The sequence below is a fragment of the Gopherus evgoodei genome, chromosome 5, assembly GCF_007399415.2.
Source record: "Gopherus evgoodei ecotype Sinaloan lineage chromosome 5, rGopEvg1_v1.p, whole genome shotgun sequence".
Taxonomy (NCBI): domain Eukaryota; kingdom Metazoa; phylum Chordata; order Testudines; family Testudinidae; genus Gopherus; species Gopherus evgoodei.
In genome coordinates this window covers 21,191,346-21,207,318 of record NC_044326.1, presented here as the reverse complement: position 1 = coordinate 21,207,318, position 15,973 = coordinate 21,191,346, and the positions used below count along the sequence as shown (strand labels likewise).

Below are 15,973 nucleotides of genomic sequence, written 5' to 3'. Positions count from 1 at the left end.
AATGCTGAATTTAAAAGAAAAAACAACCTCTATCCATAAAATAGTGGATGCCTCAAAATTACAGCGGCTGACATAAAAAAAAATAAAGTTAAAAATTACCTTTACAACCAAATAATGAATACTGTGGTAAAGTTATCTAATTGCAAAGATAAAACTCTTAACTTTTAAAATGGTGATCAATGATTGTGGAAATAAGAATGAGCAAAGTTCTGATTCCTATGAAAGTATTACAAATTTTTAAAGCTTCCAAAGACTATGGGGTTTTTTTATTTTTATTTACCTAGACAAATTTTATAATAAAAAATGTTTAAACAACATGAAAGATTTGGCTGAAAACAGGCCAGGAAATTCAAAGAATAAATTCATCAGTTGCCAGCCCAGACAATCAGTCACTGCCAGGAATTCTGGCTTTCCAGGTAGGACTTTTTATTATTAATTAATTATTATTATTTCATGTGGGATGAAGGTGTGAATTATTTCTTCTGAAAGGTACCAGATTAATTCAAGTCCTCTCTTTTTCCATGGAATAGTTGCATCAGAAAAGTAAACTTCCCACATTGCCCTAACCAACATGCATAAATCATATTCTACAGCAATAACTTTTTCACTTTGAAGGTCAAATATATTATTTCAAAAACCCCAGGGCAACAGTCAAGGTTTAGGGAGAAATTCTCTGCTTCTCTGCTCGGGCAGCACAAACCAGCTACAAGTCTCCAGCTGGAGATTCCACAGGTATAAGGGAATCCCAAACAGGCAAGAGACCTGATGTAGTCAACTCTTATATGTATCATCCCAAAACTCCGGGTGCAGAAGAATGTGACGGGCATAGGGAGGAGTGGGTGGAGCACGCTGGCTATCCTGCTAGCATGCTGCCTTTGGAGACCATTGTCAGTTGGTACAAGTTAGAGCAACTCCTAGAATATTCTCCAACCTGTGTTGAAGCAGAGAATCAGGAAGCTGTAATTGGATTTTAGTTATCACCTTCTCCTCCTCTTCACCTCTCTAGGGTTGTGTGGTGGAGGAGCATATCTTTTGCTACCTGCTCTCTGATGCTCAGGTAGAGAGAAATCAAGTGCTTATCATGCACTCCTTAGGACTTCCACAACCTGTCAGGGGAACAGACAATGGAGCAGCCAAAGCTCCCTTCTCTCTCCTCTTCAATGCAACAGGTGGCCAACCCGGTGATGTTCTGATTATCAACTGTAGAGAATTGCTGCTCAGCATCCCCTACTTCGGCCCTGTAGCAACAGGACCGATTCAATCATTTCAGTTTAAAAATCTCAGAATGTAGCTCATAGGTAGTTTTCAATTTATATATATCATCAGATACAAGTTTTCTTAACACAGTCATTGTTAAGGATCAGAAGCTGGATACTATTGTAGTAAAGGGATAAATTCTAAGAATAAGAGGGAAGTTCATTTTCCAACCTTATTTAACCTTTGACCTCTCTGCTGGATGGATAGCAAGGATGATATTTTGAGACAGTAGCAGTGGTGGGTTTTGTGATGTAGGCAATTGTCCAATTGTCCATTGACTGAAATTACCAACTCACTCCACCTAGGTCATTGAAAGCACCCCTCAATTGTACTAGCATTCACTACTAACTCTGGCTGAATTTTAACTGGCTACCTGCAGTTGAAAATACCAGAACTTAGTTTCCTAACAATTATGGACTTCTATCAAAATCAACTTCTGAATTAGTGCATAAAGAATAATTACCTCATTTCATCAGCTGTAGAACAAAATGCATTTATTTAGGCAATATATAAATAAAATATTAAAAAGGGAGTTAGAAACTTCTGTTAGAATGGATAAAAACCTATTGACAAATAAAACAATTTGTACATTAAGGCTTGGCAATTAGATACTTTGTCAGCACCAGTAAATATGAGCACATTAGTTTCTACACATTCTTGTTAATCTTCCAACAAACTTGAGTGGTCAGAGAAGTTCAGCTATGGATAATAACTTAGTTTTCAGAAAAGTAGTAATTTAATCAAAAGTCACCTTTTTTGGTGTAGAGATATGGGACCACTCTGAGTTGATACTATGTTTAGATGTGGGGCTGCTGGGAACACGCTGTGGATCAGGAAGAGGGCGACCTTCTACTTCAGCCAGAATGCATTCTTGGTAAAGTGGGGATTTCAGAAAGCGAGTATAGCTATCAAACTTCATCAGATTAAAAATCTGAAATGTAAGTGCAGTGGGATAAAGGTTATACAAGATTAAATCTCATATGAAGAATGCAGGCCTATTTTTCAAGTATTATGTTCTTAAAACTCAGAGCATTAATGTGAAGACACACATCAGGCTTGCTTTTGTTGAAGTCAGAGGGAGTTATGCACCAATTTCAAATGAAACAGAACTGAGTCCTAGCCTCTTAGCATAAGGCTTTATTTTTACAAAAGGTCCAAGAATGGTCAAAAATGAAAACCAGTGTAGATAAGAAAAAATGGTTACCTACCTTTCATAATTGTTTTTCAAGATGTATTGCTCATGTCCATTCCATTCTAGGTGTGCATGCACCTACTTGCGTGGCCATTGGAGATTTTTGCCTTAGCGGTATCCATACGGTCGGCTGTGGTATCCTCTGGAGTGCCGCACTTATGTGTCAGTATATTTGGCACCACCAGCCCTGTACCCTCTCACTTCCTTCTTGCCAGAAACTCTGACTTAGGGGCAAGAGGATGGGTAATGGAATGGACATGAGCAACACATCTTGAAGATCAACAGTTAGGAAAGGTAGGTAACTGTTTTTTCTTCTTCGAGTGCTTGCTCATGTCAATTACATTCTAGGTGACTCACAAGCAGTATCCTTGGAGGTGGGCTCTGAGTACATGGTAGTGTTGCTTGCAACACTGCTCTGCCAAAGCCAGCATTGTCTCAGGTTTGCTGGGTAAGCACATTATGAGATGTAAACGTGTGGACAGATGACCAGGTAGCAGCCCAGCAGATATCCCGAATTGGTGTCTGGGCCAGGAAGGCTGTCGACGAAGCCTGAGCCCTAGTCGAATGGAGCTTGAAGATAGTCTGGGATCGCCTGCAGTGAAGCCTGCTCAGCCCGGATACCCAGGTCCGAGGTACCGCACATGAACTTCTTCCACTTGGCCAGGCAACAAGATCTGTTGGACATGGGCTGAGCATTCCTCCTCATTCAGCAATGCCATACCATGCTGTCAAATGCAACACCACCAGGTTTGGGTGCAGAAGACTGCCATGGGTCTGGGACAGCAGATCTGGCCAGAGGGATAGCTGCAGTGGGACAGCTACTGAAAGATCCAGCAGCATGCCGGACGAGTGCTGTCAAGGCCACGCGGGGGCTACCAGGATAACCTTTGCCCTGTCCTCTTTGATCTTCACAACGACTCTCTGGATCAACAGCACTGGCGGGAAGGTGTACATCAGGGTCCCACACCATGGGAGCAGAAAAGCGTCTGGACAGGTAGCCCCTGTCCATCCCACTGGATCTTACAGAACAAAGACGGTACTCACCTTTGTAACTGTTGTTCTTCGAGATGCGTTGCTCACATCCATTCCAGTTAGGTGTGCGCGCCGCGCGTGCACGTTCGTCGGAAACTTTTTACCCTAGCAACTCCAGTGGGCCGGCAGGTCGCCTCCTAGAGTGGCGCCGCCATGGCACCCGATATATACCCCTGCCGGCCCACCCGCTCCTCAGTTCCTTCTTGCCGGCTACTCCGACAGTGGGGAAGGAGGGCGGGTGTGGAATGGATGTGAGCAACACATCTCGAAGAACAACAGTTACAAAGGTGAGTAACCGTCTTTTCTTCTTCGAGTGATTGCTCACATCCATTCCAGTTAGGTGAATCCCAAGCCATACCTAGGCGGTGGGGTCGGAGTGAGAAGTCGCGGCATGGAGCACTGCAGATCCGAAGGCCGCGACCTCTCTTGACTGCTGGACCAGGGCGTAGTGGGAAGCAAAGGTGTGGACCGATGACCAGGTCGCTGCCCGACAGATTTCCTGGATGGGCACACGGGCGAGGAAAGCCAGCGACGACGCCTGCGCCCTGGTAGAATGCGCAGTCACACGGCCCGTAGGAACATGGGCCAGCTCATAGCAGGTCCTGATACAGGATGTCACCCATGAGGATAACCTCTGCGAGGAAACGGGAAGCCCCTTCATGCGGTCTGCTACTGCCACGAAAAGCTGGGGGGATTTGCGGAACGGTTTGGTCCTCTCCACATAGAACGCGAGAGCCCTACAGACATCAAGCGAGTGGAGTTGTTGCTCCCTGCCTGAAGAATGAGGTTTCGGGAAAAAAAAAACCGGGAGGAATATCTCTTGGTTGACGTGGAAGGCTGAGACCACCTTGGGGAGAAAGGCAGGGTGTGGCCTCAGCTGCACCTTATCTTTATGGAAGACTGTATACGGGGGGTCTACCATGAGAGCCCGGAGTTCCGACACCCGTCTAGCTGAGGTAATAGCTACTAGAAAGGCAGTCTTCCAAGAAAGATAGAGTAGGGAGCAAGTAGCTAACGGCTCGAAGGGGGGCCCCATGAGCCGAGACAACACCAGGTTAAGATCCCAGGTCGGGGCAGGGAGTTGGACGTTAGGGTATAGACGTTCCAGCCCCTTCAGGAATCTAGTCACCGTCGGCTGAGAAAAAACGGAGCGGCCATCCCCACCCAGGTGAAAGGTGGAGATAGCCGCCAGGTGGACCCGCAGGGACGATATCGCCAGGCCCTGTTGTTTGAGGGACCAAATATAGTCCAAAATATTGGCCACCGAAACTTCCATCGGGAGGAGACCTTTCTCCACGCACCAACAGGAGAAACGCTTCTACTTGGCCGAGTATGTCGCTCTAGTGGAAGGCTTCCTGCTGCCCAAGAGTACCTCACGTACCGCGGTGGAGCAGCGCAACTCAGAACTGGTCAGCCACGCAGGAGCCACGCTGCTAGGTGCAGCGACTGGAGGTCCGGGTGACAGAGAGTTCCGTGGTCCTGGGTGATCAGGTCCAGGTGAAGGGGCAGGGGAACAGGGTCGGCTATGGCCACGTCCAGCAACATGGGGTACCAATGCTGTCTGGGCCACGCCGGTGCTACCATGATCACGCGGGCCCTGTCCCTGCGCACCTTCAGAAGGACCCTGTGGACCAGCGGGAACGGGTGGAACGCGTAGAACAAGTGGGTCGTCCACAGAATAAGGAAGGCGTCCGCTATAGACCCGGGTTCCCGGCCCTGAAAAGAGCAGAACTCCTGGCATTTCCTGTTCCCCCCGGACGCGAAGAGGTCCACACGGGGACAACCCCACCTCTGGAAGATCGAGAGGGCGACGTCCGGGCGAAGGGACCACTCGTGCGAGAGGAAGGATCTGCTCAGGCGGTCCGCCAGCGTGTTCCGTACTTAGGGGAGGAAGGAAGCCGTGAGGTGAATGGAGTGGGCTACACAAAAGTCCCAGAGTCGCATCGCCTCGTCACATAGGGGAGAGGATCTGGTGCCGCCCTGCTTGTTGATATAGTACATGGTCGTCGTGTTGTCGGTAAATACCGCGACACAACGACCCTGAAGCTGGTGACGGAACGTTTGACAAGCAAGGCGGACCGCTCTCAACTCCCGCATGTTGATGTGCAGCTTCACCTCCTGTGGGGACCACAGACCCTGTGTTCTCAGGGTCCCAGGTGGGCCCTCCAGCCGAGATCTGAGGCATCCGTCGTTAGGGACACAGAGGGCTGGGGCGGGTGGAATGGGAGCCCCGCACACACTACGGACTGGTCTAGCCACCAGCTGAGAGAATCCAACACCCCCTGGGGGATTGTGATCAGCATGTCTAGTGGTTGCCTTGCCGGCCGGTAATGTGCGATGAGCCACGACTGGAGGGGCCTCATGCGGAGCCGTGCGTACCCGGTCACAAATGTGCATGCTGCCATATGGCCTAACAGGGTTAGACATGTCCGTATCGATGTCAAGGGGGCTGCCCGCAAGCGCTGAACGATCGCCGACAACGCCTGGAACCTTGGCAACGGCAGAAGGGCCCTGGCCACGGTGGAGTCCAGGACGGCCCCAATGAACTCCACCCTCTGCGAGGGGAGCAGGGTGGACTTGTCCACGTTGATCATGAGGCCCAAGGTAGCAAACAGGCTGGTGATCCTGCGGACGTGCTGCAAACCTGCAGCTCCGACGTGCCCCGAATTAACCAATCGTCTAGGTAAGGGAACACGTAGATACGACTGCGCCGAAGATGTGCCACAACGACGGCCATGCATTTTGTGAATACCCTCGGAGCCGTAGAAAGGCCAAATGGGAGGACTGCAAATTGGTAGTGAAGGCGGCCCACCACGAATCGAAGGAATCGTCTGTGGTGTGGCTATATGGCAATATGAAAATAAGCGTCCTGCATGTCGAGGGCGGCATACCAGTCTCCCGGATCCAGGGATGGAATAATGGTCCCCAGGGATACCATGCGGAGCTTCAACTTCGCTAGGTACTTGTTGAGCTCTCGCAGGTCGAGGATAGGCCTGAGGCCTCCCTTGGCCTTGGGGATCAGAAAGTAGCGGGAATAAAACCCCTTGCCTTTCTCGTTTTCTGGAACCGCCTCTATAGCTCCTTTGTTGAGGAGCGTCTGTACCTCCTGCTGAAGGAATTGCTCGTGAGAGGGGTCCCTGAAGAGGGACGAGGAAGGGGGGCCGGAGGGAGGAAATGATACAAACTGCAGGCGGTATCCCATCTGCACCGTGCGTAAGACCCAGCGATCGGATGTTATTTGGGTCCACGCCTGGAGGAAAAACGAAAGGCGGTTGGAAAACGGGGGGGAAGGATCCGTGGGGGAAACTGGTACTGCACTCTCGGGCGCACTTTCAAAACAAAGGTTTGGGCCCAGGCGGGGGCTTGGAGGAGCTTTGATTCTGCCCCCCTTGGTTCCCCGACTGTCTGCGCCTTCCATTCCTGCCACGGCGCCTATTAAGGTCCTGCCGCTGGCGGAACTGGGGGTATGGCCGACGCTGCTGCTGTTGTTGCGGCCGGAAGGGTCTGCGCTGCGTCCCAGGCGTGTGCATCCCAAGGGAGCGCATAATGACCCAATTGTCCTTAAGACTTTTCAGTTTGGGGTCTGTCTTTTCTGAGAACAGGCCCTGGCCTTCGAACGGGAGGTCCTGGATGGTATATTGGAGCTCCGGTGGAAGGCCAGAAACCTGAAGCCAGGAGATGCGGCGCATCGTTACCCCCGAGGCGAGGGTACGGGCAGCCGAGTCTGCAGCGTCCAAAGAGGCCTGCAACGAGGTTCGTGCAACCTTCTTGCCCTCTTCAAGAATCGCCGCGAATTCTTGACGAGCCTCTTGTGGCAGCAGCTCTTTAAACTTGTCCGCTGCCACCCATGAGTTAAAAGCGTAGCAGCTAAGAAGGGCTTGCTCATTGGAAACCCTGAGCTGAAGGGCCCCAGCCGAATAGACCTTGCGGCCGAGGAGGTCCATACGCCTGGCCTCCTTGGATTTGGGGGCTGGGGCTTCCTGTCCGTGACGCTCCCTCTCGTTCACCGACTGCACCACCAGGGAACATGGTGTCGGGTGAATGTGGAAGTACTCATAGCCCTTGGAAGGGGCCATGTACTTCCTTTCGACGTCCCTCGCCGTAGGGGGGATGGAGGCCGGTGACTGCCAGATTGTATTGGCGTTGGCCTGGATCGTCCTAATGAAGGGGAGGGCGATCCTGGTGGGAGCATCAGAGGAGAGGATGCTGACGACGGGGTCCTCGATCTCAGAGACCTCCTCGGCTTGCAGGCTCAGATTCTGTGCTACGCGCCTGAGGAGGTCCTGATGTGCCCTGAGATCTAGCGGAGGAGGGCTATTGGAGGAAGTGCCAGCCACCGCTTCGTCAGGAGAGGAGGACTAGGAGACCCCTGGCAAGAAAGTGTCCAGCGGGGGGTCCGCCTCAGCCCTCGCCTCTGGCTCAGGAGGAAGACCAGGGTCTTGCTGCTTCGATCCTTCCTCCCTATCCGGGGAGGGAGGGGGGCGGGACAACGACGCCTCCGGCACCCTGTGCTCTGCCGTTGCAGGCCTAGGAGGAAGCTGTTGGGGGCCCTGGGCTTGATGGTATGCCCAGGGTGTCCAGAACCCCCACTGCTGCGGACCCTGGTCCTGTTGCGGAGGGTCCTGGAAGAGAGCCGCTTGTCTGTCGGTGCCCAGCGCATATACGCTGTCCACCTGTGATGACACCGACGGCTGTCTGGAAGGCCATGGCGGGGCCGACCGCGGCTGGTAAGAGTCTCCGCGGTCCGGCACCGAAGATGTTCTCGGTGCCGGGGACCGGTACCGGGAGTCATACCGGCGCCAGGATCGGGACTGGGTTCTGTCTCGGTGCCGGGATCTGGACCGGTACCGGCCACTGCTTCGGTGCCGGGATCGGGACCGGGACCTGCCACAAGCTCGGTGCCGGGAGGTCGACCGATGCGCTGAACGACGGCGAGACTGGCTCCTAGAGTCCCGGTGTCAGTATCGGCGGCTGGAACCAGACCGTGACCGTCTGGAGGCCGATCGGTGCCGCGAGTACGACCGGTACCGCCGAGGGGAGCGGTGCCGGGACTGCGAGCGGCGGCGGGATCTCGAGCGACCGTGGCGTCAGGACCTTGATCGCGAGCGTGAGTCCCGAGACGGCGCCGTCATCATGGGTTTGCCCCTGGACGCTACCCGCACCGGAGGTACCGGGTGTGGCGGCTGAGTCAGGGCAATGAGGTCTCGTGCCGAGGCGAAGGTCTCTGGAGTGGATGGGACCAATAGCTCAACCCCAGATCTTATGGGGGAGCTCAGCGGGACCGGACTCGACGGACCCCCCGGGCCCGGAGTCGACGGTGCCGATGGCGCTGCGGCAGATGTCGATGCCGGGCGCTCCACTTGAGTCTGCCTGGCTGGAGTTGCAGACTTCGATGGTCTTGTTTCTGCACCCGGTGCCGGGGAAGATCGGTGCTGGGGAGTCTTTCCGGTGCCAGCGGGATCCGGTGCCGGTGTAGAGATCACGGTCTGCGAAGCTGCTGGGTCAAGTGCCGCTTCCATTAGGAGAGTCCTAAGTCTCTGGTCTCTCTCCTTCTTTGTTCTGGGCTTAAAAGCCTTGCAAATGCGGCACTCGTCCGACCTGTGCGATTCCCCCAGGCACTTTAGACACGCGTCGTGAGGGTCGCTGGTTGGCATAGGCTTCTTACAGGCCGCACATTGCTTAAAGCCCGGCGAACCAGGCATGAGCCCGGTGCCAGGTGCCGGGAAGGGCTACGGCCCAAACCGGCTAACAACTATGTACAATATTATTTACACTATAAACTAAATAACTAACTATACTTAACCACTAACTAACAACAGTAGTAACAATGGTAGTAACAAGGAGAGCTAGGGACGTGGAGGACAGCAATGCCGCGCTCCACAGTTCCAACGACCGACACGGCGGTAAGAAGGAACTGAGGAGCGGGTGGGCCGGCAGGGGTATATATCGGGTGCCATGGCGGCGCCACTCTAGGGGGCGACCTGCCGGCACACTGGAGTTGCTAGGGTAAAAAGTTTCCGACGAGCGTGCACACACGGCGCGCACACCTAACTGGAATGGATGTGAGCAATCACTTGAAGAAGAACACAGTGTAAGGAGGTTCTGATGTTAGGACCTTGAGCTCAGACACCGTCCTGGCTGAGGTTATCGCTACCAGAAACTCCACCTTACATGAGAGATAGGGCAGGGAGCACGTCACATGTTGCCAAAGGTTCAAAGGGTAGACCCATGAGTCTGACCAGATTGAGGTCCCAAACCGGGACCGGCTGTCAGACACATGGGTATAGCCTATTGATACCTTTAAGGAAATGGCTGACCATAGGGTTAGCAAAGACCGAGCGGCCCTCTGCGCCTGGGTGGAAGGCAGAGATGGCGGCCAAGTGAGCCCTTATTGATGACACGGACAGCCCCTGCTGCTTGAGATGGAGAAGATAGTCCAGTATAAGTGATACACAGGCGAGCACTGAGGACCAAAGGTGCTGCGCCAACAAGATTGAAAATCTCTTCCACTTGGCAAGGTAGGTGGCCCTTGTGGAAGGTTTCCTACTGTCAAGGAGAACTTGTCTAACTGGGTCCGAGGAGGAGACCTCCATCAGGTTCAGCCATGGAGCTTCCATGCCATGAGGTGAAGGAACTTGAGGTCTGAGTGTTGGAGACAGCTGTGATCCTGCGTTAGTAAGTCCGGGAAGAACGGCAAGGTGACTGGGGCTTCCATGGACATTTCCAGGAGTAATGTGTACCAGTGCTGGCAGGGACAGGCTGGAGCTATCAATATGACCGAGGCTTGCTCCCGCCATACCCTGAGGAACATCTTGTGGATAAGAGGGATAGGTGGAAACGCATATAAGAAATGGCCTCCCCATGGGAGGAGGAACGTGTTGGCAATGGAGCCCGGGCTGTGATTCAGGAAGGAACAAAACTGCTGGCACTTGCTTGTCGCATGGCGTGGCGACCAGGTCTATCTGGGGAAAACCCCACTAACGGAAGATTGAATTAGCAACATCCGGGCGAAGGGACCACTCATGGCCGTGGAATGTTCTGTACTCCAGAGAGGTATGATGTTTGCATATGTATTGAGTGCTCTACACAGAAGTCCCACAGCATGAGGGGAGAGGAACATGCACCCCCCGGTTTGTTGATATAAAACATTGCTGTGATGTTGTCTGTCATAACTAATACACATCTCCCTGCCAAGTGGGCTCAAAGTCTGGCATGCCAGGCGCAGCACTCTCAGCATTCTGACATGGATATGGAGAGCAAGTTCCGCCTGAGACCAGAGGCCTTGTATCCTAAGGTCTCCCAAATGTGCTCCCCAGCTCAAGGCTGACAGATCCATCACTAGCGAGAGAGATGGCTGAGGGCTGATGAAGGGGATCCCTGCACCTACTACCTGTGGGTCAAGCCACCACAGGAGGGAGTAGAGTACTGGGCAAGGCAGGGTTATGATCTTATCCAAGCTGTCCTGGACTGGCTGATACATTAATGCTAGCCATGACTGAGGAGGTCGAAGTCTGAGTCTCGCATGCTGTATTTCATAGGTACAAGCCACCATGTATCCCAGGAGTTTCAGGCAATTCCTTGCTGTAGTGGTGGGGAACTGCTTGAGACTTTGCATGTCGTCGCCCAGGGACCAAAACTTTGCTTCCAGGAGGCATGCCTTGGCCTGTGTTGAATCCAGTACTGCCCCCATAAACTCTATCCTCTGAACTGGGGACAGCACTGATTTCCCCTCATTCAGAAGGACGCCCAGTTCGTCAAACATCATTCTTATGAAGTTGATTTGTGCCTCCACTTGAGACCTGGAGTGGCCCTTGATGAGCCAGTCATTGAGGAACGAGAACACCAATACCTGCCACCTGTACAGGAAAGCAGCCATCACTGCCACGCACTTAGTGAACACTCAAGGTGCCGCGAATTGGTTTGTGGTGAACACCACCGATTTGACCTAAGGTATTTTCTGTGGGATAGAATTATTGCTATGTGAAAGTACGTGTCCTTCAAGTCGAGGGCGGCATACCAGTCTCCTAGATCCAATGAAGGGATGGATGCCCAAGAGACCATGCAGAAGTTGAGCTTCGTCATGAACTTGTTGAGTTCTCAGAGGTCTAGGATGGGCCCAAGCCCACCTTTGGCATTTGGTATTAGGAAGTATCAGGAATAGAAACCCTTGCCCTTCTGCTCCTGAGGAACCTCTTCCACTGCGCCTAGCGAAAGGAGCGAGTGGATCTTCTGTATAAGGATGTGCTCATGAGAGGGGTTCCTGAAGAGGGACGGGGAAGAGTGGTGTAAGGGTGGGAGGGCACAGAATTGGATGGAATATCCCCTCTCTACCATGTGGAGCACCCAGCGGTCTGAACTGATACGGAACCATGCATGGCTGAAAGGGGATAGTCAGGACGAAAAGGTAAGGTGGAGTAGATCCAGTTTTTGTCCTGGGGCATCATCCTCAACCACACCCTCAAAAGTCCTTTAAACTGTGGAGTCTTTTATCTGTTTTCTTGGAAAAGAGGGCCGAACCCTCAAAGGGGAGGTCCTCAATGGTCTGTTGGACCTCACAGGGAAGACCCAAGACCTGCAACCAGGAACTCCTCCTCATTGCCACCCCTGTGGCCACTGCGCAGGAGGCAGCATTTGCCCCATCCAACACCACCTGTAGGGAAGCTCATGCAATTAGTTTCCCTTCCTCCACCAGTGCAGAGAATTCTGCATGGGAGTCCTGCAGCAGCAGCTCTGCAAATTTGACCATCGCAGCGCAGGTGTTATACAAGTATCTGCTCATAATGGCCTGCTGGTTCGATACACAGAGCTGCAACTCCGCCAGTGGAGTAGACCTTCCTCTCAAATAGATTTAATTTTTTAGCATCCCTATTTTTAGAGGAGGGCCCCTGGTAGTCCTGGCGCTCATGCTGATTAGCTGCATCAACCACCAGGGAATCTGGGAGTGGGTGGGTATATAAGTGTTCATATCTTTTTGAGGAAACAAAGTACTGCCTTTTATTTCTCTTGGCCACAGGGGGAAAAGAGGCTGGAGTCTGCCACAATGTCTTTGTGGTGTCAGCGATGGTCTTAAGTAATAGCAGGGCAATGCAGGTGGACCTGGAGAGGGCAAGGATGTCTACCATGGGGTTAGTGTCCTCTCCTTCTCTGCCCGGATCCCCAGGTTCTGGGCCCTCCGTTGCAGCAGCTGCTGTAGGGCCCTGTTGTCTTCCAATGCTGGGGCTGTCAATGTCCCTGCCATGGTCTCATCTGGGGAGCATGAGGAGGAAACAGGCCCTGCTCACTCCCCTCAGTGCCTGGGGGGTCACGTGGCACCTGGTATTGCTGCGTCATGTCAGCAGCATGCAATGCCAGGGTCGCTGGAACTGAGATTGTTATTGCTGCTGTTGTCAGTGCCAAGGTCACCAATGCAAGTGGTGTTGAGCTCACTGATGCCAGCGGCGTCAGCGCCGCAGGTGAAGAGAGGGGGTTGGTGCCGCCAGTGCCTGCAGAGGAACGAAGGAAGCTGATGTTACTGAGGCGGATCTGGACCTCAACCCCTGGTTCTGTCCCTGGCCTTGATGATATACCCAGGTCATCAAGAAGGGCCACCAAGTTGGGGGTTTCCACTGGGGTGGCCACAGTGCAGGATAGGGCTGGCAGTCATGCCAGGATCTTCTGTTCCTGGTCCTATCAGAGCAGTAGGATTCTGCCTCCAACTCTGGGGTCTCCGAGAAGGAGGACCACAGAGGAGCAGTGCTCCATGGTGCCAGCAAGGAGTGCTGGGAACAGGGGGACCGGTGCGGTTCCCCTACGTGGGTGGACCATGCCAGGAAAGGTATGCTGGAGATGGAGATTGGCATGCCATCATCACTGGCTTGCCCCTTGATGGGATCAGAGGTCAGGCTGTCACCAGTGATTTGTCCCTCCTCTATGGGGAGAATGGTGCCATGAGGCGCATAAGGTCCGAGTCACCTTTAATGCCTCCAACGTAGAGGGGAGTTGGAGTTCACCACCACATCAGTTCGGAGAGCGGTGAGGGTTCGGACTCAACTGGACCCCCGAGGTGGCAGGAGTCAACAACAGACTGAGAGGCAGAGGGGCCAAAGTGACGTGGCCCTGTTTGAGTCTCCTTGCTGCAGGCTCCTTGGGCTTGGAAGGGAGAAAGCAACCCCTTTCTGGCCTTTTCTTTTTCTGGGGCACCAGGGACCAAGACCGGTGCTTCACAGAAGTTTGCCGATGGGCAGAGCCATGGCGGTGCCACGATTCCTTTGGATCCTTTCTTGGAAAAGGCTCACGCATCATCAGTGCTGGTGCACTGCAATGAGGAAGTGCTGGGCATGGGTTCTGCTGACTCCGCGTCAGATTGTGTCTGGAATCCAGCCTCCACAAGAAGGATCTTGAGCCTTTGCTCCTGGTCTTTTAAGGTCCTAAGGCAAAATCCTTTGCAAATTCTGCACCTCTCCTTCAGGTGGCTCTCCCAGTGACACCACAGACAGGAAGAGTGCGGGTTGCTCTTGGGCATAAATTTTCCAGAGTCTTCGGAGAGTTTGAACCCTGGGAACCGGGGCATGCTCCGATGCCGAGGAAGTGTTGGTGTGGCGGTAGACCCCCAAAAGGAAATTCACGTCCCAACTATTAATACTAAATTAACACTAGTAAACTACTGGAGATCTGTTGAGTGAGTGAAACTACTGAGAATTAACTATAAACACTAAGAGCGGACACTGCCCAAACGCACTTGCAAAGCAAGAGCAACTGGTTGTTCCAGCTAGCCATCACTGGCAGTAAGAAGGAAATGAGGGGTGGTGGGTCAGCAGGGCTCTATATTGAGCACCATGAAGGCATAACTCCAGGGGGCGCCCAGGCTGACCGAACGTATGCTGCTAGGAGAAAAATTTTCTGGCTGCCATGCACGCGCGGGCACACCTGATTGGAATTGACATGAACAACGACTCGAAGAAGAAGGGGAAATTGCTATCCATGCCCTGCTAAATCCTGCATTATATTCTGTAACAATTTACCTTTAATCTCTCGGCAGGCATATAAGCAGCCTTGCCACAGTGATAACATAGAGAGAGCACGCTCAAAACATGCCAACCCCTTCACTTTACTGCACAGTTACTGTAGTCTTACTGCAGTGCTTTGAGTTTAAGCTACTTTATCTTCAGCTGATTATCATTTGCCCTGCATTATTATTTCCCTAACATGTGCTCCATCCCCAGCTTGCCTGAATTTAACATTACTCTCATTATACTCCAAGAGTATGCTTTAGAAGCCATTCCTCCAGAAAGCCTATAACTAGACTACTCAGATACTGGAGCAAAGTGAATTCTCATTATTAACCCCATCCATACAAGAATTCAGAGTCTCTGTTGTACAGCGCCTAGAGAAAATGGCACTCAAACAGCTGCAGTCATTAATGGGTTTTAATCCTGCGGATGAGGAGTAAAACAGTAGAGCAGATTTTGTTCCCCATGTGTCAGGAATGTAGTAACACCTTAGAAATTACTTGCATGTCCAGATATAGCATTTTCAAGGCCTTTAAGTATCTTCCAGAGGTATATTTCAGAAAAAGGAAATGTAACATCTGTGGTTGAATTGTAGCCTATTTTGTTCATATGTGCAAGGCAAAGTTGATGTTATCACTTTTATGTACAGAGGAATAAGAGAAATAGAGCTTTTTTTTTTTTCTTTTTTAAACAACTTAAGTAGATCTCTCTGCTCCTTGTAGGACTGCTTCTTGTTCCTGCAGAGAAGTTCTTGCTACATGCACAGGCCGAGAGGTTTAACAGTGTGATGTTATATCAGGGGTCCCCAATGCAGTGCATCGTAATGCGCTCATGTCCTGGCCCCTGGGAGAGTACCCGCCGAAATGCCGCAGCAGCATGTTGGCGGGGATGTCTCTCGATGACGACGCTTGTCGCTGACAAGTGACGTCATCGAGACACGTCGATCCCGAATTTCAGCGGTGACGCCTCTCGATGACGTCGCATGTCGATGGCAAGCGACGTCATTGAGTGGCGTTGCCGCTGAAATTCGGCAGCATTTTGGCGGGTGCTCCACTGCCGCAGTGGTCCTTCAGCTGGTGCCTGCCAGCCAAAGAGGTTGGGGACCACTGCGTTATATGATTAAAATATGGCCAGGTAGATCATTGTTGCTACCACTGTTACACAATTGCAACAAATCTTATACAAAATGTGTCAAGTAAGCTGTTAAAAGAAAAGTTTTGATTTGCTGAATGTGATTATGCTATTTGTATGCATATATCATTTTGTATGCATGTATCATGCATGTGTCTGAAGTTATGAATATTAACTATGTACCTGTATTGCAAATGTTTGCTCCTGTGACACCAACAAGACATTTAGTCAGCACCTTGTGAAGGAACTATTCAAGTTGAATGGCCCATCAAAGAACTCTTAACTCACCATGGACCATGGAAGACACCTATCTACGTTTAATGGACTTTCCTGAGGACATTCTAATTAGAGTATGGATAATGGCCTTTGCTAT

At 51.8% G+C, this 15,973-nt stretch overlaps 1 protein-coding gene across 5 annotated transcripts in view; it reads right to left on the bottom strand.

Annotated features, from left to right (window-relative positions):
• RGS12 (regulator of G protein signaling 12) overlaps positions 1 to 15,973 on the bottom strand; it is a 168,036-nt gene that overhangs the window by 43,738 nt on the left and 108,325 nt on the right. For all 5 annotated transcript variants that reach the window (XM_030563834.1, XM_030563835.1, XM_030563836.1 and 2 more), the window contains one exon: positions 2,009 to 2,188. In XM_030563834.1, the coding sequence (XP_030419694.1) occupies positions 2,009 to 2,188 (180 nt within the window). The remainder of the gene's footprint in view (positions 1 to 2,008; positions 2,189 to 15,973) is intronic.